Raw genomic sequence first — 22170 nt, forward strand, 5'->3', positions numbered from 1 at the left:
AGGAAAGGATGCATTTTCCCGGTTGTGCGCCTCTTACTGCTCCTCTAACACCCTTTCCCTTTGTGCTTTTTTAGCGCGAAAAGTTTCTCAAAAGACCAGGTGCTCTGAGGCGCCTCTAGAACTACATTTCCCACAATGCCCCAGGAGGCACCACGTAGCTGGAGAACTACATTCCCCGAAATGCCAAGGGGCCTTTTAGAGGCGGATAAGCTTCCACTCCAAATCCAAAGATCCAGTTTATCCACGCTATAGCCCAGATATAGTCACCTCTTTCCCCTTTCCTGCCAGAGACTTCCGTTCCCAGCTCGAACTTCCGACCCCATTCTTCTCTCCGTGGGAATGCTTGGGAAAAAAAGGTAATCAGAGGGTAGGGCGCATGCGCTGACCGGCACCAGGTTTGGGCTGTGAGGGAGGCCTGCGGGTCCGTGGGCGCATCCCGCCTCGCGCGTGCGCAGACGATAAACCAACGCCCCAGTATTGAGGCGCGGCTTTAGTGGCGCGGTTTTAGTGGCGCGTTTTAGTGAAGTTGCACGTGAAGAACAGCTGTGGCCGGAGCCCGGTGAGTGCGACCCGAGACCGGGGCTCCGGGGCTGTACCCGGGACTGGGTTGCGGCGGCGGCCGCTACAGGCGGGACCAGGGCGGAGCCGCGAGGCCTGGCGAGCACCAGTAGAGAGGGCTCCGACGTCGCGCGGCGGGGAGATTAACTGGGGACTCGGATCCTCGTTGCTATGCAACAGGGGGCGTCGTTAGTAGGTAACAGGGGAGGCGCGTGTTTCCGGGGAGAAGAGTTCCCAGCGCTGCGCCGAGATCCGGTCAAGGCCGGGTGGTTGTCAGGCTGGGGGACGAGGCCAGCGCTGAGCCCCTCGCCCCCGACTCCCGCCCACGGCCCAGCCTCCCGCGGCCCCGCTCCGAGCCCTTTGGGATACCCCGAACCCCTGGGCCGCGCCGCATCCCTTGCCGGTGACGCCACCCAGCAAGCTTGGCAGGGGACACGCGGTTCGAAATAGCACATGCACGCCACTGACACCCTGTCTCGGGGAGGCTGGGTCCTGGGGAAGGCGTCGTGCGCCTGGGAGGCTGCCCCTTTGCCCGTCGCCCGGCCCCCAAACAGTTGCTGGGCAGCAGCAGCTGTCAGGGGTTTAGCGGGGGGCTGCCCCCACCTGCTGGGACGCTGACTTCATTCTTCTCAGGGGCAGCTTCACCCGGTCTAGCAGCTTCCTTTCCACGCAGCTGTGCTTTTCGGGTGGCCGCTGCATATTTGGATCAACTTTAAAATAGCCTCCTCTCCGCACCTCTCCATGGCTCTCCATTGCCACCCTCACCGCTTCTTGGCGGGCTTCTAATACTCATTTAACAAGCATTTATTAGTCATTGTTCTGTGCTAGGCGCTGGAGATTACAAGAAAAGTTAAGCCTGACGAGGAGGTGCTCAAAGTCTAATGGGGGAGCCAGGCATAGAAACTGGTAAATGATGCTACAATGCAGTGAGTGGTATATTGGCGATTTGTGTACTGCAACGTTCCTATAGATGTTTACAGTTTACAAAGTTCTTGCAGAAACATGTTAACTCCTTGCGGTAACTCATAACCTTGCTTAACCCCATTTTACATTTGAGGAGACTGAAACTCAGACAGGTTAAGTGATAAGACAGAAGGTAGTGGCTTTTAGTGTGTGACAGAATTGAGCTTGGGACAGAAGGAAGTCTAGAGTCCTCTGCCCAATGCTGCACTCTGGGGGCTTTGCCCGAAGTAGACTCTTCCCTGTGCTGCGGACCATTTGTGGCAGCTGTCCCGTTATGCATCAGAAATCCCCGGGGAGCTCTAAAAACAAAAGCCTGAGCCCGTCTCTGGGGAGGGTCGGAGTAAGGAAGCCCCGGGGTGGGGTGGGGCAGACCCTCTAGCTTAAACCGGCTCAGGCCCTTCTGATGGGCAACCGGAGTCGAGAACCGCTGCTCCAAAGGGGCAAGTTCCTCAATAATGGGGAAATCAGAGCCGGCAGAGGGTACTAAGTCAGCTGCCCCTCCTGCCACGTCGTGATTCATAGCGCAAGAGGAAGCTACCGGAGGAAGGAGCCTTGGCAGGGGGAGTGGGGACCGCCCCCCACCCCGCCCTCTTAGCAAACCACAGCTAAACATATGTGGCTCCGCACTACCATAGTTCAGTTTCCCCGGCTCAGCCCGTCCCTTCCTGAGCCCCGTTGCAGCTGCCTGAACAAAAGTGGCAGGTCTAGTCCCAATTTTCTGCTGTCCTCATACGTCTCGCTGTAGAGCCATGACGTGTGAGCCCAGCAGGTGGGTCATCTTCTGGTGGGTGGCCTCCTCGTGGAAGTCTGGGTAGTTAGTCCTCTAACTTTGTGATTGTTGATCTGGGGGCAGGACTTGAAGCACCTTGAGGGCAGGGACCATGTCTTACTGAGGCAGAGTGGAGGTGTGGAAGGAGCGAAAGGGCAAGGTTTAGATCCTGGGTTCTGGAGTCAAGTCCCAGTCCCGATGCGTGTACTTTAACAAGTCACTTGATGTCTCCAAGCCATTGTTTTCTGAGTAAAACGTGGAGAGTAGCAGTATCTTATACGATTCTTATAAGAGTTAAATGAGGTGGTGAAAGAACAAGCGCTTTGTAAATTATAAAGCAACACACACACTATACACACCACACACACTATACACACCACACACACACAGTTTGTTGTGGTTGTTGAGTGCCTGCTATTTTTCTGAGGTCAGGCATTGCAGGAGGTGAAGACGTTTAAGACATCCTTCCTCTCAGAGCTCAAGACTGCTTCGGCTCCTGACTACCATGGCTTCTCTTTGTTAAAAGTATTTGATCGGGGCTTCCCTGGTGGCGCAGTGGTTGAGAGTCCGCCTGCCGATGCAGGCGACACGGGTTCGTGCCCTGGTCCAGGAGGATCCCACATGCCGCGGAGCGGCTGGGCCCGTGAGCCATGGCCGCTGAGGCTGCGCGTCCGGAGCCTGTGCTCTGCAATGGGAGAGGCCACGACAGTGAGAGGCCCGCGTACCGCAAAAAAAAAAAAGTATTTGATGGGGCTGAAGTGAGGAGGCGTAATGGCGGTGGGTTAGACTCTTGCTGAAGAATGAGAAAGATGTTGTAAAGCAGAAACTAACACACCATTGTAAAGCAATTATACTCCAATAAAAATGTTAAAAAAAAAAAAAGAAATGAGAAAGAATCCTGTTAAAGCAAACAATTGGATGAAAGGGACGAGCCAGGAATCTGCTCTCTTATCTGCAAAGGGCACACTCCAGAATCCTGTTAGATTTGGTTTCCGGTGCCCTTTGGAAGGTCAGCTGGCATTGCCATGCCAGCCTCCCTGTGGAGAGTTTATTTCAAGGTCCCCCAGCTCCCCTCGACTGGAGCAAACGGCCGCCTGAAAGTCGAGGCTGGCAAAGAATGCAGAAGTCTGCCAAGGGGGCAGCAGCTCATGTCACCCTGACCTTCCAGAAAGGAGGACACGACATCTGATCCCTCCTGGTGGAGGTCCTTGGATATAGAAGCCACCCAATATAGCAGCCCTGCTCTTTATGTCCCCAGTGTGGTCATGACCCAGATAGACCAGGAACTGACCCATGCTTTCCTCGTCTCTGACCACGGGCAGGCAGGAACCATCTGGTTCTCGATTTGTGCCAAAAGGAGGAGAAGGCTTCCCAGCCTGAGGTCGTTCCCTATGAACTGCATGTTTTGCAGCCCTGCTTTACCTACAGGCCTCAGGAGGGACTTAGAGCAGCTGTTTCTGGGCCAGAAAGTGCCCCGAGTGTGATATTTCTATAACCCCTTCTTGGACCCTGCTCCTTCCCACTAAACAAGAATGGGAACATCTTCTCTTCGCTCTCCTCCATCCTGATGGCTCCAGATTTCTGGCCGACTCCCGTAGTGCCCTGGTAACTACAAAAACTTCAAACACCTGGCTGTTCCTACCTCAGCGACATGGCTTATCCTCTCCGCTCATCAGGTCTGAATCACAGAAACACCCTGGAACTGCAGGTTCATCTCTGAGCCTGGAAAAGAATGGGATTTGCTGGTGCCATTTGACTTTTCTCAAGCGTGGTGGCAAATAGAAGTTGGAACTGAAAACGTTTTTCTTGGCCGAATCCAGCGTAGGTACTTCAATGAGTCGATACTTGTTGGGTCTTAATTTGCCTACAGTATCCCATTACAGATGAGATCAGAGCACAGAGTGGTTAAGTGAATTGTCACCAGTAATTCATGGAGTGGATTGGTAGATGTCAAGTCTGTTTTAGCTCATGAATAATCTATTGTAGGACTTTCCAAGTCGCTTCTGAGACTGAAGTTGGAGAGGATACAACGCAGGGCTATGTGTGAGCGGGTCTGATGTCAGATGCACCTGGATTCAAATCCTGGCTCTCCCGCTTACTACTTATCCTCCCTCAGTTTCTTCATCAGGAAAATGGGGGATAAGAACAACACCTAACTGATGGGTTGTTGTGAGGATTAAACGAGCTAGGTGACGCATGGTTAAATTGTTGTTAATAATAATAATATCTTTCCGTAAAAGTTGTGCTTTAACTTCTTGCCTACGTTGGGGGCTGGGGAGTTGAGGTCATCTCTGTATCAGTGGGTCTCAACTTTGCACAGTGGAATCCCCTGGGGCGCTTTTGCAGGTCAAAGCCCAGGCCACACCCAGATGGTGACATCAGAAGCTTGGGGCTTGGGGCAGAGGTATCAGAACTTTGTGAAGCTTCCAGGTGATTCCAACGAGCAACCACCTTCACTTCTGCGTTTTGGAAGTGGAAGCTTGGGTTTAACTCCTGGCCTTTGTCCTTGGGTAAATGCTGAATTCCTAAGTCTCAGTTTCTTCTCCTCTCTCCCCTTGGCGAGGAGGATAACGCCCACCTCACATGATGGTCCTGCAGAGCAAATGACCTACGTGCAGTGGGTTCTTATTTGAGCACCTGAGCCCTTTTCTTTACATCGTTATATAGCGGTAATCCTATTCGAGTGCTATGTTTTAAGGTTTTTTTAAAATATAAATATCAGCTTTATCTTAAGTAGATTATAACCTCCTTGAGGACAAAGCTGTATAGTCTTTTTCTTTTTAATAAATTTATTTATTTGTTTGTTTTTATTTTTGGCTGCATTTGGGTCTTCGTTGCTGCGCGTGGACTTTCTCTAGTTACGGTGAGCAGGGCTACTCTTTGTTGCGGTGCCAGGGCTTCTCATTGTTGTGGCTTCTCTTGTTGCAGAGCACGGGCTCTAGGCGCATGGGCTTCAGGCTTCACAACAGTGGTTGTGGCTCGTGGGCTCTAGAGCACAGGCTCAGTAGTTGTGGCACACGGGCTTAGTTGCTCTGCGGCATGTGGGATCTTCCTGGGCCAGGCATGGAACCCATGTCCCCTGCATTGGCAGGTGGATTCTTAACCACTGCGCCGCCAGGAAAGCCCAAAGCCATATAGTCTTATAATTTTTTTTTTTTTATACCCAAAGCACCTAAGACACAAAGGCAGGCCTTCGGGGTTTTAGAACTGGAATAAGCCTTAGAGAGATCTTCTCATCCACCTTAAGGCATTGACTGATACTTGCTGGCTAGTTAATATGCAAGTGGTAAAGAACGTACGAGAGGAACCCATGAATGAGATGGTTGTGCCCATCTGAGTTCTGCCTTTGTCAGCTAACAGGGAGGGGCGGTGGGGGGTGCTGGGGCCCGTCATGCTTGGGACAGTGGGTTTCTCGGCCGGTTCGGGCCCTCCGCTCACCCCATGCTTCTTCTCTGGCAGACCCAGCCATGGCAGGCTCAGGCAGCAGTTCACCACGGGGCAAGCATCTGTTCAAAGTCGTCCTGATGTTCCTAGCGGCCCTCGTCCTCCTCCACTCAGCGTCATCCCAGTCCCATCGAGACTTCGTGCCACCAGGCCAGCAGAAGAGGGAGGCCCCAGTTGATCTCCTGAGCCAGATAGGTCGATCTGTGCGGGGAACCTTGGATGCCTGGATTGGGCCAGAAACCACGCACCTAGTTTCCGAGGTAAGGAAGGTGTTCCCTGCTGTGGCTACGCGCACTGAGGACAGAGGAGCCGTTGTTCGTGGAGAGAGCCCCCAGTTCCACAGAATGAAGCCAGACAGCCCCGGCCTTTTGCACTCTCATTGTTTCATTCCTACCCCAGGGCCTTTAGCTCCACCCCCATCTTTGCCTTATTCCTGCCCTTTCTTGCCAGAAAGGCTGGGAAATGAGCCATCTTTATCAACCTACGTCACCGGTGACTATAGAGTCTGGCTTTGGTCTAAATCTGACCTAGAGGCTTAAATTGGCAAAATATCAAGACCTGAGTTCATTCTTTCACCTTCAGAGGTGGCGGTGAGGGTGTCTCGGGGTTCTTAGGCAGGGCTGTCTCTTCTGCCTGATGGCGTCCCAAGCCTGCTGGTGTATACTTCTGATAGGTCGTCCTAAACGGCTGAAACAATCATTTATAAAATGCATAATATAGAAGAGCTGATTGACTTCTTTTTCACTGAAACATCCTAGCCCTCCACTGCTGTTACTTCACACACCTTCATGATTCCCTGGGAGGCTAGGAGGACCCCAGTTTTACAGGGTGACTACTCCAGGGATTGGATGGTCACCCCCACATGCCCACGTTCACCCACTACTACCGCCAAAGTATTCCAGCACATCAGTTGAATTAGGGCCCAAGTGTCCTGGGTTCCAGTTCAGACAGGAAGGAGAAATGGCCCACCGTCCATCCCCATGCACTGGACGGTGGCTGTGGAAGGGACCCCTGAGAGGCAGGTGGAGATGTTCGTGGGCAGCGGTGGTGAGACTCAGAAGAGAAGAGCATCAGTAATCACGGACTCAACTCATGCTCTGCTCTTCCCACAGACCTTGGCTCAGGTGATGTGGGCGGTCTCATCGGCCATCTCTGTGGCCTTCTTCACGCTGTCTGGGGTTGCCGCACAGCTGCTGAATGCCTTGGGGCTGGAAGGTGAGTGGCAGAGAATGGTTAGGTCAGCTGGAGCTTAGCGTGTCCCTTCCTGTTTGTGGGAATTTATCTTTTCAGGGTCTAGACTTTTCCCCGGCTGCTCAGCATCTCCCAGGTCTCCCCAGAGACGAGCATAAGAGCAGGCTGCTAACGGCCGCCTCGTGCTAAGCCATAACATCCCATCTAACTGTCACCGACAGCCCAGAGCGTTACTCCCATTTCATAGATGCAGCAGACTCAACCAGGGGAAGTAGTCTACCCACAGTCAGCTGGGACCGGAGCTGAGATTTAAGCTCCACGACCCCGTGGGAAAGGAGTTTTCCTTGGCGAGGGGGTTTGGCTCCTCCCGCCTTTGGTTCTTGACCAAACCTCTCCTTTTGCGGCACCAGGTGGGCTGATTCTGTGACTCTCTCCCCTTCCAGGAGATCACCTCACCCAGGGCCTGAAGCTCAGTCCCGGCCAAGTCCAGACCTTCCTGCTGTGGGGAGCGGGGGCCCTGGTTGCCTATTGGCTGCTGTCCCTGCTCCTCGGCTTGGTCTTGGCCTTGCTGGGGCGGATCCTGTGGGGCCTGAAGCTTGCCCTCTTCCTGGCCGCTTTTGTGGCCCTGGTGAGGTCAGTGCCCGACCCTTCCACCCGGGCCTTGCTCCTCCTGGCCTTGCTGACGCTCTACGCCCTGCTGAGCCGGCTCACTGGCACCCGGGCCTCGGGGGCCCAGCTGGAGGCCAAGGTGCGGGGGCTGGAGCGCCAGGTGGAAGAGCTGCGCTGGCGGCAGAGGCGAGCGGCCAAGGGGCCCCGGAGCGTGGAGGAGGAGTGAGAAGGACGCCGGACGCTGCCACCTTCGTCATACCAAAGAGCCGAGCTGCTTCTGGGTCGCACAGCCCTCCTCCCAGCCCCCTGCCCCTTTCTTGCTCTGTCTCCGAACGCTGTCTCTGCACCAGCCGCCTTAGCCGAGAGAGAGAGAAAGACCACCCCCCACTGGTCCTCAGGGGCCCTGTCCTCTGTGGTTCTCTGTCTGGGGTTGGTTCTCCTCACCCTTTCTCTGCTCCCCCCTGTCTCAGCCAGGGGAAGGTGGGGGGCCTCCCGCCAGCTTCTGCACCTCCTCTCGGCAGACACCTCTGATCACTGCCAGGGGCCTCCTGTGACTCAGCGGCTGCCTTGCCTTCCTCCGACGCTCTTGCTCTCCTGTCCTTCTCTAGCTCCTCCCCTGCCAAGTCCCCAGCTTCCTTCCTGCTTGTCTTCTCCTTCTAGCCCTGTACTCCAACCAAACCACAGTCCCTCAGGGCATGCTCCTGTCCCCTTCATTGCCCAGCGTGGGGAAGAGGCAGGGCATTTGGGGCCTGAGGGGAAGGGAAGTGGGCCGGGATGTACATTGAATCTGTTACAAGTGCCTTAATCCGAGCCAGCAGGGCCCTCCGCTTGCCCGCTGCCGTACTGTTTGTAGGAAACTGCCCTGTAGCTGCTTTGTGTCAAGAGGAAAGTGGTTCCTCTCAGAATCTTGCTTTCCCTTCAGCCAGAGCAAAAGATGACTGCTTCGTAGGCTCGTGCCTGCAAGTAGGACCCTGCGGTGGCCATGAGATCCCCTGTGGGGGTTTGAGAGACCCTGAAGGAGGAAGGAGGGTTCATCGTCCTGTCTGCGCAGCTCCGGGCAGTTCTCCATCTCTCTCTCCATCACTGCCACCAGGGAGTCCGCTGATGAGTTGCCTAGGAGGAGCGCAGAGCAGACAGCAGAGATGCGCCTCACAGCCCCTTCCCTTCTCATGCTCTGCGGCTGCACCCTCCCCACCAGGGCGCTCACGCTTCCTTCGAGGCTTTGGTGGAGGTGGGTGGCCTCCTTTGCCAGGCCCCACATGTGATGTGAAGAGTAGAGAAATGCCCAGTTCTTACTGTTGAGGTTGGAGATGGAATCACAGCTGCAGTGAAATATATTTTTATCAGCGCTTGGTTGGTTTTAAATAAAGTGCACGCTATTTTATTATCTAGTTCCGGATCAGATGTATTTGCTCAAAGTCTGGCTTGCTTTGAGTGCCTTCTCTCCAGCTAAACCCATTTCTGTGGAGCTGCTCAGCTTTCACGACTTCTCCCTGCAGGTGTCAGGTAGTGTGAAGCCGGGAGAAAGGAAGGGAGTGCGGGAGAAAGGAAAGGAGTGCGAAAGAAGGCTGGTACCAGTCACCCTTCCCTCCAGGGATGTGAGGAATGAGGAGGGCACGCGCCCCCATTACCAAACTTCCAGGACTGACCAGCTCTGTGGCAATAGTGTTCTTGTGGGGGAGGGGGAGGAGGGTACCCCGTCCAGCCCTGTGTGCAGGAGTGGCGAAGGCTGTCCCCCAGCCAGAGAGAGGCTTGCCTGCCCTCCCTGCTTCCCCGCCAGACAGGAGTTCTGCGCCGCGGTTCTCAACCCGGTGCATAGATTGGATCAGGCATTTCGGGGAGGGGCCTGGGTGTGGTTTTTCCTTTTTAAGCCGCCCAGGAAAGGCTAACGTGCAGCCAGGTGCCCCGCTCTGGACCTCTCCCAAGGCTGCCTGGCGGGCAAGGCTGCGCCCAGAGGCCGGACCTGGGAGGCAGGCCTTCCCTCAGCAAAGAGAGCAGCCCTCCCTCTTCATAGACCCACAGGTTTCTCCCAGGGATGGGGCTGCCTGCATCTGGGGCTCTTCCTCTGTCAGAGTAGTTGTCACCTGGCCCTTCTGGCCCCTCTCATCCCCTCTCCACCCCCGAGCTCGGTTCTCTACGTCCCCGCCCCCCGCAATTCTGGTTCTGGTTCAAGAGTCAGATGCCTTTATAGGAGAGCTGCTTGTGGGGTGGGGGTGAGGCAGAGGAGGTGCTTTTTCCTCATTGGTCAGGAGCTTCCGAAAGGGAGCGAACCGAACACGTCGTCGTGTCCCTTTTGGCAGAGGCAAGTCAGTCCCCGGGGAAGTGGCCTTCTGCCCGACCTCTAGCACGGGGGCGCTTGGGGCTTCGGCATCCGTAGGGCACTAGGACCCGGCAGGGCTGAGGGGCAGCCCGTGAGCCGTGTTCGCTCCCTCCCATCCTCCTGCTCCAGCTCTAGCTCCCGCTCCATTGTCTGGGAACTGCAGCCGCGGGGCGGGCGGGCCCGCGGATTGGCGGGCGGCGGGGACCCAGCCGGCCGGGTCGGGCCGGGAGATGCCGGGAGGACCGCGGCCACCTGAACTGCCCGCCTAGTCCCGGCCTTGAGTGGGAAGGATGAACGTCTGGATGGCGGGGCGCGTGGCAGCGGCTCCCCGGGGGCCCTGTGGCCCCTGGCTCTGCTTGCTGGTGGCCCTCGTCCTGGACGTCGTGAGAGGTCAGCGGGAGGGGAGGGGCGGGGCGGGGCGAGGGGCAGCCGGGCCCGAGCAGAGGCCGAGCGCGAGGGATGCTCGGGAGCCGGGAACCCGCGAGTTCTGGGACTAAACCCCGAGCCGGGTCGCCCCGCAGCGTGCCCTGAGGGTTGGAGAGGTCTTATCCCTGGGATCCGGCCCCCAGCCTCGCGCCTCTGGCTTTCCTCACTTGCATAACCTGGCAACTTCTTCCTGACCCAAGGCCAGCGGGGTCCCCGGGCTCTCACCGTCTTCCCCCCATCCTCGCCGTGTCCCCGCACCTTCCACGAGTTTCCCCTCCAGTCGCGACGTCTAACCTGGCTGCCCCCTGTCCCGCACACACCAGCTCCCTAATCTGTGGTACAGAGAGCTGTAGCCCCGTGGCTCCTGGCCTCCTCCCCGCAACCATCAACCCAGCCCCCACGGAACGGGAAGCAGCCCCTTTGCCCAGGACCTGCGAGATCCGCAGCCGCCTTCCCCCTGCCCCAAGGAGCTCTTTGACCTTGGAATTACTTCATCGGTGCCTTCCTGAGTATGGAGATCACTGGAGGAAGGGGCAGCGCCTCCCCTGTGCCCCTGCGTGGGGGGCCGACTGCCCTTGTTGTGGGCTGAGGCTGCTAGGTGGAGGAGGATGCCACGGAGAGCGAGGCATTCTCTGCCCCCTCCCCCCACCAGAGAGCTGAGCTCTGAGTGATGCGAGTCCGTGGGAGTCAGGCCACAGAGCATCTTGTAATTATCCAGGCAGTGGAGTATGGAGTAGGAGAAGAACCAGAAGCCAGGGTCTGCCCCCAGGGAGCCATAGTCACTCACCTGTTACTCTTGGGGGTGGGGGTCGCGGGGAGTGGAGCTTCTCAGCCACATGCTCCTTGCTGGGGAGGGCCCAGAAGGAGGTTGAAACCGTCAAGTCCCCCAGCCCAGCAGTGGGGCTGAGAGCGAACTGGCTCTAGGGCTGCTTTCAGCCACCTGCTCCCCTCCCCAGGGGACCCAGCAGGAGCCCTAATAACCCCTCACACAGAGAGAAGAGGAAAGCCTTGTCACATCTATTATGCAGCAGCAATAATCCCTCCTCCACACAGCGCACCGCGGTTTACAAAGCCCTCCCCTGTCCACCGTGTCACTAAATGCTCGCTCGCTCTACAGGTGAGGAAACTGAGGCTCCAGGATGTTAAATGGCTGACCCAAGGCTAATCGAGGAAGAGTTAGGACGTAAACACAGGTCTCCAGACTCCCAGAACATCCTCTCCAGGGATAGGGGATGCTGGGATGAGTAAGACAAGGCCCCCAGCCGACAGACAGGAAGATAACTAATTCAGGGGCGCAGAAGACTGAGGGGACTGGTGGGAGGGCACGCAATCAAGGGGGGCTTCCTTAAGAAGGTGACAGTGACTCTTGACCCTGGAGGGAGGCGCTGCCCAGCAGAGGAGGAGAGACCCACACTCTAGGGAATGAAGCCCACAGGGTGCACGGTGGAAAGCAGCCCAGGGTGGAGAGGTGGAGGGTGGAGAGGCAGGGTGTGTAATGGTTGGTGCCTGGGCTCTGACTCCCAGCTCCATCACGTTCCTGCTGTGGGACCCCAGGCAAGTCCCTGAACCTCTCAGCTTCATTTTCTACAACCATAAAATGGGATTAATACTAATAGAACCTAGTTCTCAGAGCTATTACAAAACCCGAAAGAGTTAATACATGTAAAGTATTTAAAATAGTAGCCAACATATAGCTTTCTGTCAAAAAATGTTAACTATTATTTTTAGGGCTAACTAATAGTCAGTTGATACAAACCTAATATGGTCTTAGGAGTCCTTTGCCCTTCTGACTGTTGGTTGAATACTTTGACTCTCTCCCCAAGCTTATGGTTCCCGCCCCCCTCCCCCATTCTAGACTTGCACTCCAATACCCAGTTGGGATGGGGTAGAAGGCAGCAAGTTCGGGGAACCAGTGCAAGGTTGCCATGGTGATGATGCAGAGGGAGGCGGGGGTGGGGGTGGGGATGCCCAGCCGAGTCTGGCCAAGGACCCAGGGGCTGAGAAACGGTCTCTACTTCTACGAAGCTCACCTCAACACCATCTTTTACTACATAGACCCTGTCTGGGGAGGTCTGTACCCCACAAATGCCTTGGTGTCAGAGGCAGGTAGGTAGGGGGCAGGAATGGGGGAGGAGGAGACATTGGGAAGGTTCTACTGGCATGAGGAAGGCCTGGGTCTGTGGAAGGCAGAAGAAGGAACGACTCGGAAGCTGGCAGTCGGTCCTGGATGTAGATTCAAATCCTGGTCCCAGTTACCTCATCTGTGAAATGGGGAGACTCCCCCCGACACCCTGGGAGGATGGGACAGTTACAACCCTTTTCTTCGTCCATCGCTCAGCACTGCTGTGCCCCGGGACGAAGCTGAGTTCAGCCCCTGCCTGCCTTAAAGCTGTCACCATCCCTCCCCCTTCTCCCTCTTCAGTGGACTGTGACCAGGACCCCCTGGACCCAGTCTACCTGCCGGCGGCCCTGGAGCTCCTGGATGCCCCCGAGCACTTCCGTGTGCAGCAGGTGGGCCACTATCCACCTGCCAACTCCTCTCTGGGCTCCCGATCTGAGACCTTTCTGCTCCTGCAGCCCTGGCCCAGGGCCCAGCCACTTCTCCGGGCCTCCTACCCACCCTTCGCCACTCAGCAGGTAAGGAGGGGCCACCAGAGTCTCCTGGGCTAACCGGACTCAGAGCCAAGGTCTGCTGTGTGTCGCTCAGCCCTAGCTGAGCTCCCCATTTTCCAGAGGGGGGAAAAGGAGGCCCATAAAGGCTGTCTCCTGCCAGCCTGAGTTTTTGCTTCTCCCCACCCCTTGCTTTGTTGAGCACCCCCGTTTTCCCTCCAGGTGGTCCCCCCTCGGGTCACTGAGCCACACCAACGGCCAGTCCCGTGGGACGTGCGGGCCGTGTCAGTGGAAGCGGCTGTGACTCCAGCGGAGCCCCACGCCCGCGTCCTCTTCCACCTCAAAGGGCAGGATTGGCCCCCGGGGCCTGGCAGCCTGCCTTGTGCCCGGCTCCACGCCACACACCCTGCAGGCACTGCTCACCAAGCCTGCCGCTTCCAGGTGAGTGTGAGGGCCCCACCTGGGCTGGCCCTGCTGCTGTGTCCACCAGAGGGTGGTCCCGGAGTAGGGAAGAGAGGGCTCACCACTCCCGGGAGGTTTGGAGGTCATGGACCACCTGACTCCATTCCTGCTCTGCTGGCTTTCGCGGGTCCCTCTTATTTAGGCCCCCTTAAGGAGTTCAGTCCATTGTACGTGACTTTGGGCAAGTAACGTAACCTCTCTGAGGCTCAGTTTCCTCATCAGTAAAATGGGATAATAACAATTTTTACCTCATATTGAGTTGGAATGGAGAATAAATGAGATGGCTGCAAGAATAGCTTTTGGCCCAATGCCTGGCACGAGAGCAATCCCTCAGCGAGTGTTGTATTATTGTTTGCGTTTCTTTTATTATTGGAATTTCCGCTCTTTCGCAGTCTAGCACAGGGTTCCACTGGAGAGAGGTGTTCTGTGGGCTGTGGGATTCTGAGAAGCCTGAGGATTCTGAGTGGTCGTCAGGGCCATCCTGGAGCATGAATAGGGGCAGGCATTGGGGTTGGTTCCCTGTGGAATGAGACTGCTGCCAAAGGTGGAAGAACGGCCAGTGGACGCGTTCTGAGACCTAGCCTCAGTCGCGTTGCCAGTTGGCTGTGTCACGTGGCATGCGCCTGTGGCCCGCGCTGGCCCTGCTCTCAGGGACCCCTGCAGCTCTGGGTTTCCCGCCCTGGGTGCTGGGACTCCCCTCCCCCACCACGCTGACCATGGTCGTTGTGTCTTTGCAGCCATCCCTGGGCGCCTGTGTAGCGGAGCTGGAGTTCCCCTCCCACTGGTTCTCCCAGGGTTCGGCCACGCGGGCCGAGCTGGCCTACACACTGGAGCCGGCAGCCGAGGGCCCTGGGGGCTGCGGCCCCGGCAGGGAGGAGGACCCTGGAGAGCAGGCCCTCCCAGTGGGCGACGTGGAGCTGCGCCCCGCGGACCCCCCGCAGTACCAAGAGGTGCCCCTGGATGAGGCAGTGACTCTGCGGGTGCCTGACATGCCCGTGCGGCCCGGCCAGCTCTTCAGTGCCACCCTCCTGCTTCAACACAATTTCACAGCCAGCGTCCTGACCCTGCGGTGAGCACCGGGCCCCTGGGGGCGGGTCAGAGGCCGGAACCTCTGCAGGAAGACTGCGCAGGTACCTCTTCCTCTTGGGGTATTCAGTGGAATCCTTGACCTCTGCAAAACATGGGTCCGCCATACCCACTCCAGGCCAAGCACTGTGGTTGCCCTGGCAGCAGGCAGGACCCGGCGACTGGGCACGGCCCTGAACTTGGAATCAGAAGGAGGAAGCTGCCCTCCCCTGGCGCTTCCCTGAGACTCCTTTGTCCGGTGGGCTAACGTTACCCACAGGGCAGTTGCGGCTCCAGGGAGGGGAAACGGGAGAGGGCTTAAAAACTGGAAAGTGCAGTGCCTGGGAGTGGTTAATGCTCAGCTGCCCGGCAGAGGTATTTGCCCTAGTCCCATTCATCTGCATCTTTTCCCTCTTACCACCCTCACCATGGGTCCTTAGCCTTTGGACAGAGCTGGCTCCTTCCCATAGGAAGGCCCTCCTTTTGTGTCCGTTTCTTCAGGAAATGCCCCACCCCCAGCCATCCCCCACCCCAATCTTTTTTTTTATTAAATTTATTTAATTAATTAATTTATTTTTGGCTGCGTTGGGTCTGCGTTGCTGCGCGCGAGCTTTCTCTAGTTGTGGCGAGCGGGGGCTACTCTTCGTTGCGGTGCGTGGGCTTCTCATTGCGGTGGCTTCTCTTGTTGCGGAGCACAGATTCGCAGGTTTCAGTAGTTGTGGTGCGCAGGCTCAGTAGTTGTGGCTCATGGGGCTCTAGAGTGCAGGCTCAGTAGTTGTGACACACAGGCTTAGTTGCTCCGTGGCATGCGGGATCTTCCCAGACCAGGGCTCGAACCTGTGTCCCTGCATTGGCAGGCGGATTCTTAACCACTGCGCCACCAGGGAAGTCCCCCCCACCCCAATCTTACTACTGCCAAGGATTTGCAGGGCGTGACTTGCCTACCCCATAATGGGGTTTGTGTGTGTCCCATCCCTGTGTCTCACAGGTGCCCGTCGCATCTCCCTGTCTCTCACGCCCTCCTCTCTCACTCGTATCATCGTTAGATCTCCCTAGACACTTAAAATATGCCAAGCCCTGTGTCTCCACTCGGGACCTTCAGAAAAGAGCAAGGCCCCATCCCCCTCTGGCACTAAGGGACCCCTAGTGGTAGGGAAGGGGACTGGATGGGCAGGGACTGGATTATATGCTCTGATGAAGGTACAAAGTGCTGCAGGGGCTGGGGTTGGGGGATGGAGGCAGGGGAAATTCATCCTGCCACAGGGAGAGCTTTCTAAAGGAAATGGTATCTGTGTTGCTGGAGACTTGAAGAATGAGCAGGTGAAGAAAGGAAGGGCAGACCAGGCTGAAGGTACAGCCTGAGCAAAGGCTTAGAGGCATGAAGGGCGTCGTGCTCGTGTACTTCGGGTGCAGCTAAAGCTAAGAGTGCGTGGAGAGATGTCACAGCCAAAGAAGAAACTGGACCGGACCCTGGAGGGCCTCGGATGCCAGGCTAGGACTTGACCTTGTGGGCAGTGGGGAGTCATAAGTGGTCTTTGAATGGGGGAGAGCTGTGTGGCAGGACCTGCAATGAGATGAGGTCCTTCTGGGTCAGAGGATGGCGAGGAGGAGATTCACACTGGAGTCCCTTATCTTCCCGCTCTGATCCAGTCCACGCTTCAGCAGCCCCCTGACAAACTGGACCTGTGTCCCCTTCCCCAGGATCAAGGTAAAGAAGGGGCTGTATGTGACAGCTGCCCGCCCAGCCCAGCCAGCCCTCTGGACCGCCAAGCTGGACCGCTTCAAGGGCTCCAAGCACCACACCACGCTCATCACCTGCCATCAAGACAGGCCCGCGGGGCCGGACTCCAGGTGGGTGCTTCCCTCCCACGAGGGGTGGAGCGGGGAGGGGTGGTACTGGAGTGCTAGTGGGCAGATCTAGGGGGCCCGAGGGGAGGGGGCTGCCGGCCCCCATATTCCCATGTAGGCAGGCACAAGAGCAGACTCCTTCGAGGAAGCAGCACAACGCAGATATATCTTTTGTTCATTCAGCTACTATCTATCCATCCCCAGGTACGTGCCAGGTACAGTGAGTGTCTGTGAGTCTTAATCCAGGTGATGACAGTCTATCCTGGCCGCCCAGTCACAACCCTCACTGCCACTACCCTGCCTCCCACTACCAGCAAATGGGTCCCTTTTTTCCCAGCCATTAATATTCCCCCCAAAGCCCAGTTGCAGTTCTTAACATTGATGAACTCTTCTTATTCATGCCCTGAGTCTGGGTCAAGGCCATGTGCTTTGTAAGCCCTGTTTGAATCCTAGTTCTGACACTTTTTGGATAAATAACTTGGGCAAGCCAGTTCAGCACGCCCCCGCCCTACCCCACCAGAGCCTCTGTTTCCTCACTTGTGAAATGGGAATAATGATGCATCCCTTAGGGTTTGTGAAAATAAGGTACCACCCAGCAAGCATCTAGGCTGGTTCCGTGAGGTAATTTATTATTCAGGGTGTCAAGTGGCAGTTCTGGGACCGGGAAGTGAATCTTCCTACTTGGTAGAAATTGACATTGGTGCTTCATGTCACCCCAACGGCTGTGGAAGACAGAGGCCTGAGTGCGGGGGGGGCCCAGGAAGGCAGGAGAGCCAGCGAGCGTTCTAGGGGTTGGTAAAGTGGCTTCATGGATCTTGAGTGGATAAGAACTTGGGCTCTGGAGCCAGGATGCTTGGGTTTAATCCCAGCCCTTCCACTTTTTCTGTGTGACCTTGGGCGAGTTACATAACCTCCAGACCTCAGTTTCCTCATCTGTAAAATGGGGATAATCGTAGGACCTACCTCATGAATACAGGAAGTGCTCACAACAGTGCCTGGCCGCTCTCAAGCACTCAGATTCTCTCTCTTCTGGCCAGCAGCCCCCTTGAACTGTCCGAGTTCCTGTGGGTGGACTTTTTGGTGGAGAATGGCACTAGTGGGGGCGTGGCAGTCACTCGCCCTGTCACATGGCAGCTGGAGTACCCAGGCCAGGCCCCCGAAGCGGAGAAGGACAAAATGGTGTGGGAGATCCTGGTGTCGGAGCGGGACATAAGAGCCCTTGTCCCACTGGCCAAGGTAAGGGGTCCCCAGCTCTTCCCAGCCAGGCTGGGGGCCAAGTGAGGTGAAGAGCTTGGGGCTGAGCTCCTCCTGCACCCCCAGGCTGAGGAGCTGGTGAACACGGCGCCGTTGACTGGAGTGCCGCGGCATGTCCCTGTGCGCCTTGTCACCGTGGACAGTGGCGGAGCTCTGGTGGAGGTGACAGAGCACATCGGCTGCGAGTCAGCCAACACACAGGTCCTGCAGGTGAGTGGCACGTATGCGTTTGTGTACACGTGGCGCACACAGCGTTCCTCCTTCCCCACTCAGGTCCCCAAGAGAACAGCTTTTTCTTGACACCAGTAACCTCATGAGGGGGACCACAGCTTTGGTCCCACCAACTCTCTCCAGAGTCAAGTGGGAGCTGTGCAACCCCCAAACCCCCAACTTAGGCACTTTCACGTTCTTACTGCACTGGCAAATGAACTGACGTGGGAGAGTTAAGAGCATGTACTTTATGGTGGGAAAGTTTTCATTTGAAAGCCATCTTTGTTTATCAGCTAGCTGTGTGATTGTGGACAAGTCTCAACCTCTCTGAGCCTCCGTTTCCTAAGCTTTAAAATGGGAATCTATTTTAGGGATGTTGTAAGAATTAAAAGCACTCTAAGACAGTATCCAGAGGAGAGCAGGGGCTGCTGTCATAATCATAATACAATATAATCATTATCGAATGGTAAAAGTAAAGACTATTATTATTGGAGCCTCATAATGACCCATGAGGTTAAAAAAAAGGCAGGGCAACATTCCCCATTTTGAATTCCCCTCAGAGGGGCAGCCCAGGGCCTGCATTTCCTAAATTCTGGCCGCCTGAGTGGAGGTGTCTTTGGCTACCTGTGCCAGCACTTTGCCTCTGTGTAAGTGGTTCCTACCTGAGGGTTCACGGACGGATAGGTCTGCCTTGCCCTCAGCCTCTGCCTACCCACTCGTACCTGGTGGCTCCGGCACCCAAGCCAGGGGCCAGCACTAATGAGGAGCCAGAGTTGTGGATTCAAACCCTCCTCTGCCAGGAGAAGGATTTTGTCCTGTGCAGATAGCCAGTTCCCCCAGCTGAGCCCCAGGTGAACTCAGGGAAGGGCCGCTCCTGCCAGGGGAACGGATCTTGGCCGCGTGGGGGAATCTTAATCTGAGGACACGCATTACAGAAAAATACAGAATGAATTTCAACCGTACCCCTTTCTTATGGTATGGGGGTCAAGAGATGCCCCCCGGTCCATACCTGTCCCGGGTGGCTGCGCCCACCCCCTGTCTTCTGCCCTCCCACAGGTGTCCGAGGCCTGTGACACTGTGTTTGTGGCTGGCAAGGAGAGCCGGGGTGCTCGGGGGGTGCGGGTGGACTTCTGGTGGCGCCGGCTGCGGGCCTCGCTGCGGCTGACCGTGTGGGCCCCGCTGCTGCCCCTGCACATCGAACTCACCGACACCACCCTCGAGCAGGTCCGAGGCTGGAGGGTACCTGGCCCAGCGGAAGGGTAGGTGGAGCCCTGGGGAAGCTGGCAGGCCTTGGCGAAGTCGCTCTGGGACTGAGGGTGCAGGGGACACAGCCATAAGCCCGAGCTGGGGTCTGAAAAACTGCCCCATTGCCTGCGGTTGCTTCTCCCCCCGCCCGCCCATCATCACCCAGCTTCTGACCGCTGTTTGTGATTGCCGACCTCCACTCCTCTCCTCCTTCCCTGCCTTACTTCTCTATAGTACGTATCACTTTCTAACATACCACGTGATCTGATTAATCTTGTTTGTGGTCTGACTACCCTCCACACTCCTCCCCTAGCATGTAAGGAGGGGGATTTTGTCTATTTTGTCGCCTGCTGTGTCCTCAAAGCCTAAGATGGCACTTAGTAAATATTGAGGGGATCCCACCAGAGCGCAAGGACGAGGTGGCCTCAGGCCTCTGGAATCTGAGCTCCCAGGCCCTCCAGAGAGCGAGCACCGTGGGTCTCCCCCTTAAGAGAGGGTCTTATCACGCATAACCAGAGTTCCAATTAGGAGTAAGAGGAGGGCGAGAGCGGCTCGATGCATAGGCAAAGGCACCAGTCAGGAATGGGACTGGGGCGCGGCGCCTGCGGGTGGAAGGACCTGACCACGGAGGTGCGGCTGCGAGCGGGGCTTGGGGAACGTGCGCCCACTAGGAGCCGGGGGCCTCCCTTGGGCGGGGCCCTCGGCCGGCTAGGGGCGGGGCCCACGCTGACGCCCCGCCCCCGGGCCGCCGCTCCCCGCAGGGTGCTGGAGCCCGAGGCGGCAGGGGCGGAGGAGGCCGAGCGGCGCGTCCGCGGCTGCCGCCTGCAGTACCAGCGCGCCGGCGTGCGCTTCCTCGTCCCTTTCGCGGCCCACCCGCTGGACGGCGGCCGCCGCCTCACCCACCTGCTCGGCCCGGACTGGCTGCTGGACGTGTCCCACCTCGTGGCGCCGCACGCCCGCGTGCAGGACCCGAGTGTCGCCTCGCTGGAGGGAGGCCGCGTCCTGGTGGGCCGGGAGCCCGGCGTCACCTCCATCGAGGTGAGCAGACAGCCTGAAAAGGGTGTAGGTGACTCCCATAATGTTAATGGTCAGGTGTGAAGAGTGTCGGAAGGCCCAGGGTGTACCTGGGGAGGTATGAACCCAGGGGGGTTGGGGATTGGGTCAGAATAGGGCGGCCCGTGTAACGGAGGAAGTCCTCAAAGTATGAAGGGCTGGGGTTGGGTATGTGGGAGCCAGGTCTTGAGGTGCTACGGGTGGGAAAGCAGCCTGTGCAGATGCTGGGAGCACACCAGATCCCTTTGTAAGGATGCTGGGTTCTCAGAGGGCGGAGGCTGTCTGTGTACGAGGGCCCCCCACACACACTTCCAACTCCCTCTGACCCTCAGGTGCGCTCCCCGCTGTCTGACTCCATCCTGGGGGAGCAGGTGCTGGCCGTGACGGATGACAAGGTCTCGGTGCTGGAGCTGCGGGTGCAGCCAGTGATGGGCATCTCACTTGCCCTAAGCCGGGGCACTGCCCACCCCGGGGAGGTCACAGCCACGTGCTGGGCACAGTCAGCCCTTCCTGCCCCAAAGCAGGTGACAGCTGGGGGGTCAGGGGGATGAGGTCAACATCTCCAGCTGGGGGTTGATAACAGGGGGATGGGAGGTACCTCCACCCTTCACCTTAGGGTTTTCGGGATGCGGACTGACTCCCTGTAAGGTAGTGAGCTCTCTGCGGCTGGAGGTGATCAAGCAGTGACTGGCTGGAGTGTGGCAGTGGGAGGTTATTAGATGGCTCTAACTGAGGACCCTCCCGATGACTCAGACCCCAGGGCAGAGTGGAAGACAGGTGATTGACGCATGTCCCCTCTCTCCCTGTGTTTTGTCCCTCTGCCTGTGTCTGTTTTCTCTCTGGTCTCTTCTCCTCCGTGTGGCCTGTCTCTGTGGGAGTGGTCTCTGTGTGCATGCGTGCGTGCCCTGGCGTGTCTCTGCCTGTGTCTGTGTGCCCGACAGGAGGTGGCCCTCTCCCTATGGCTGTCCTTCTCTGACCACACCCTGGCCCCCGCTGAGCTCTACAACCACCGTGACCTGGGACTGTCCGTGTCGGCCGAGGAGCCCGGCGCTGTGCTGCCAGCCTATGAGCGGGGTGCCCAACTCGGGGTGGTGGTGAGTGGGGCGGGCGTCAAGGGGCTGCCCCTGCATGTGGCTCTGCACCCGCCTGAGCCCTGCCGCCGGGGCCGCCACCGTGTGCCCCTGGCCTCTGGCACCGCCTGGCTAGGGCTGTCCCCCGCTCCCACCCCAGCCCCTGCCCTCCCATCCAGCCCCGCTCAGAGCTCAGCTGCCCCAGAGGCCAGCGTGGGTGGAGAACGGCGGGCGGCAGGCAGTGTGGGGGGCGGCGGGGATGTGAGGCGCAAGTTTGAGCAGGCAGCAGAGGAGGCCGGGAAGGAGAAGGCAGAAGCTAGGGAGGAGGCGGAAGAAGACGAGGAGATGGTCCCCGCCCCGCAGCGGGTCACCGAACTAGAGCTGGGCATGTACGCCCTGCTGGGCATCTTCTGTCTGGCCATCCTCATCTTCCTGGTCAACGGTGTGGTCTTCATGCTGCGCTACCAGCGCAAGGAGCCCCCCGACAGTGCTGCCGCCCCCCAGCCCCACAACTGGGTCTGGCTGGGCACTGACCAGGAGGACTTGAGCCGCCAGCTGGATCGGCAGTCCCCTGGCCTGCCCAAGGGGGAGGGGGGCTGCCCCTGCGAGAGTGGGGGAGGAGGGGAGGCCCTGACCCTGGCCCAGGCCCCTGCCGGGGGCACCCCCAGCTCCTCGAGCACCCTGGCCAGGAAGGAAGCGGGGGGGCGGCGGAAGCGGGTAGAGTTTGTGACGTTTGCGCCAGCACCCCCAGCCCAGCTGCCCGAGGAGCCCGGGGGGGCCCCTGCCGTGCAGTCCATCCTGGTGGCAGGCGAGGAGGACATCCGTTGGGTGTGTGAGGACATGGGGCTGAAGGACCCCGAGGAGCTGCGCAGCTACATGGAGCGGATCCGGGGCAGCTCCTGACCCTCCCCGGCCTGCCTGGCCCGGCGCCGTGGGCCTCTCGCCTGGGCAGCCTCCTGTTCATCCTCTGGTGCTTGTTGATGCGAGTCCCCTGCCTGGTCCCTCGCAAGGACTCCCACCCAGGCCCCCTCTGCCCTGCCCCTTGTCATGGACCACGGTCGTGAGGAAGGGCT

The 22170-nt window shown here is 57.9% G+C and overlaps 2 protein-coding genes across 4 annotated transcripts; both read left to right on the forward strand.

Moving 5' to 3' along the window:
- The first annotated feature begins 245 nt into the window (after positions 1-245).
- TMEM109 (transmembrane protein 109) lies at positions 246-8914 on the forward strand. Of its 3 annotated transcripts, none has more exons than XM_082660362.1 (4): positions 246-356; positions 5750-5994; positions 6847-6949; positions 7369-8914. In XM_082660362.1, the coding sequence occupies exons 2-4, from the start codon at positions 5758-5760 to the stop codon at positions 7758-7760; spliced, it is 732 nt and encodes a 243-aa protein (XP_082516488.1). In that variant the 5' UTR covers positions 246-356; positions 5750-5757; the 3' UTR covers positions 7761-8914. The 3 variants fall into 3 exon arrangements, with proteins under 3 accessions (XP_082516488.1, XP_082516487.1, XP_082516486.1); XM_082660361.1 differs by lacking the exon at positions 246-356 and adding an exon at positions 418-559; XM_082660360.1 differs by lacking the exon at positions 246-356 and adding an exon at positions 571-754.
- Positions 8915-9995: 1081 nt separating this feature from the next.
- Positions 9996-22021, forward strand: TMEM132A (transmembrane protein 132A). Its single transcript, XM_082660974.1, has 11 exons — positions 9996-10244; positions 12703-12917; positions 13113-13331; positions 14090-14421; positions 16119-16268; positions 17306-17501; positions 17586-17729; positions 18786-18988; positions 19736-20012; positions 20360-20551; positions 20969-22021. The coding sequence occupies exons 1-11, from the start codon at positions 10145-10147 to the stop codon at positions 21998-22000; spliced, it is 3060 nt and encodes a 1019-aa protein (XP_082517100.1). The 5' UTR covers positions 9996-10144; the 3' UTR covers positions 22001-22021.
- The last annotated feature ends 149 nt before the right edge of the window (positions 22022-22170 follow it).

This window comes from Grampus griseus, assembly GCF_964374135.1.
Source record: "Grampus griseus genome assembly, chromosome: 8".
Taxonomy (NCBI): domain Eukaryota; kingdom Metazoa; phylum Chordata; class Mammalia; order Artiodactyla; family Delphinidae; genus Grampus; species Grampus griseus.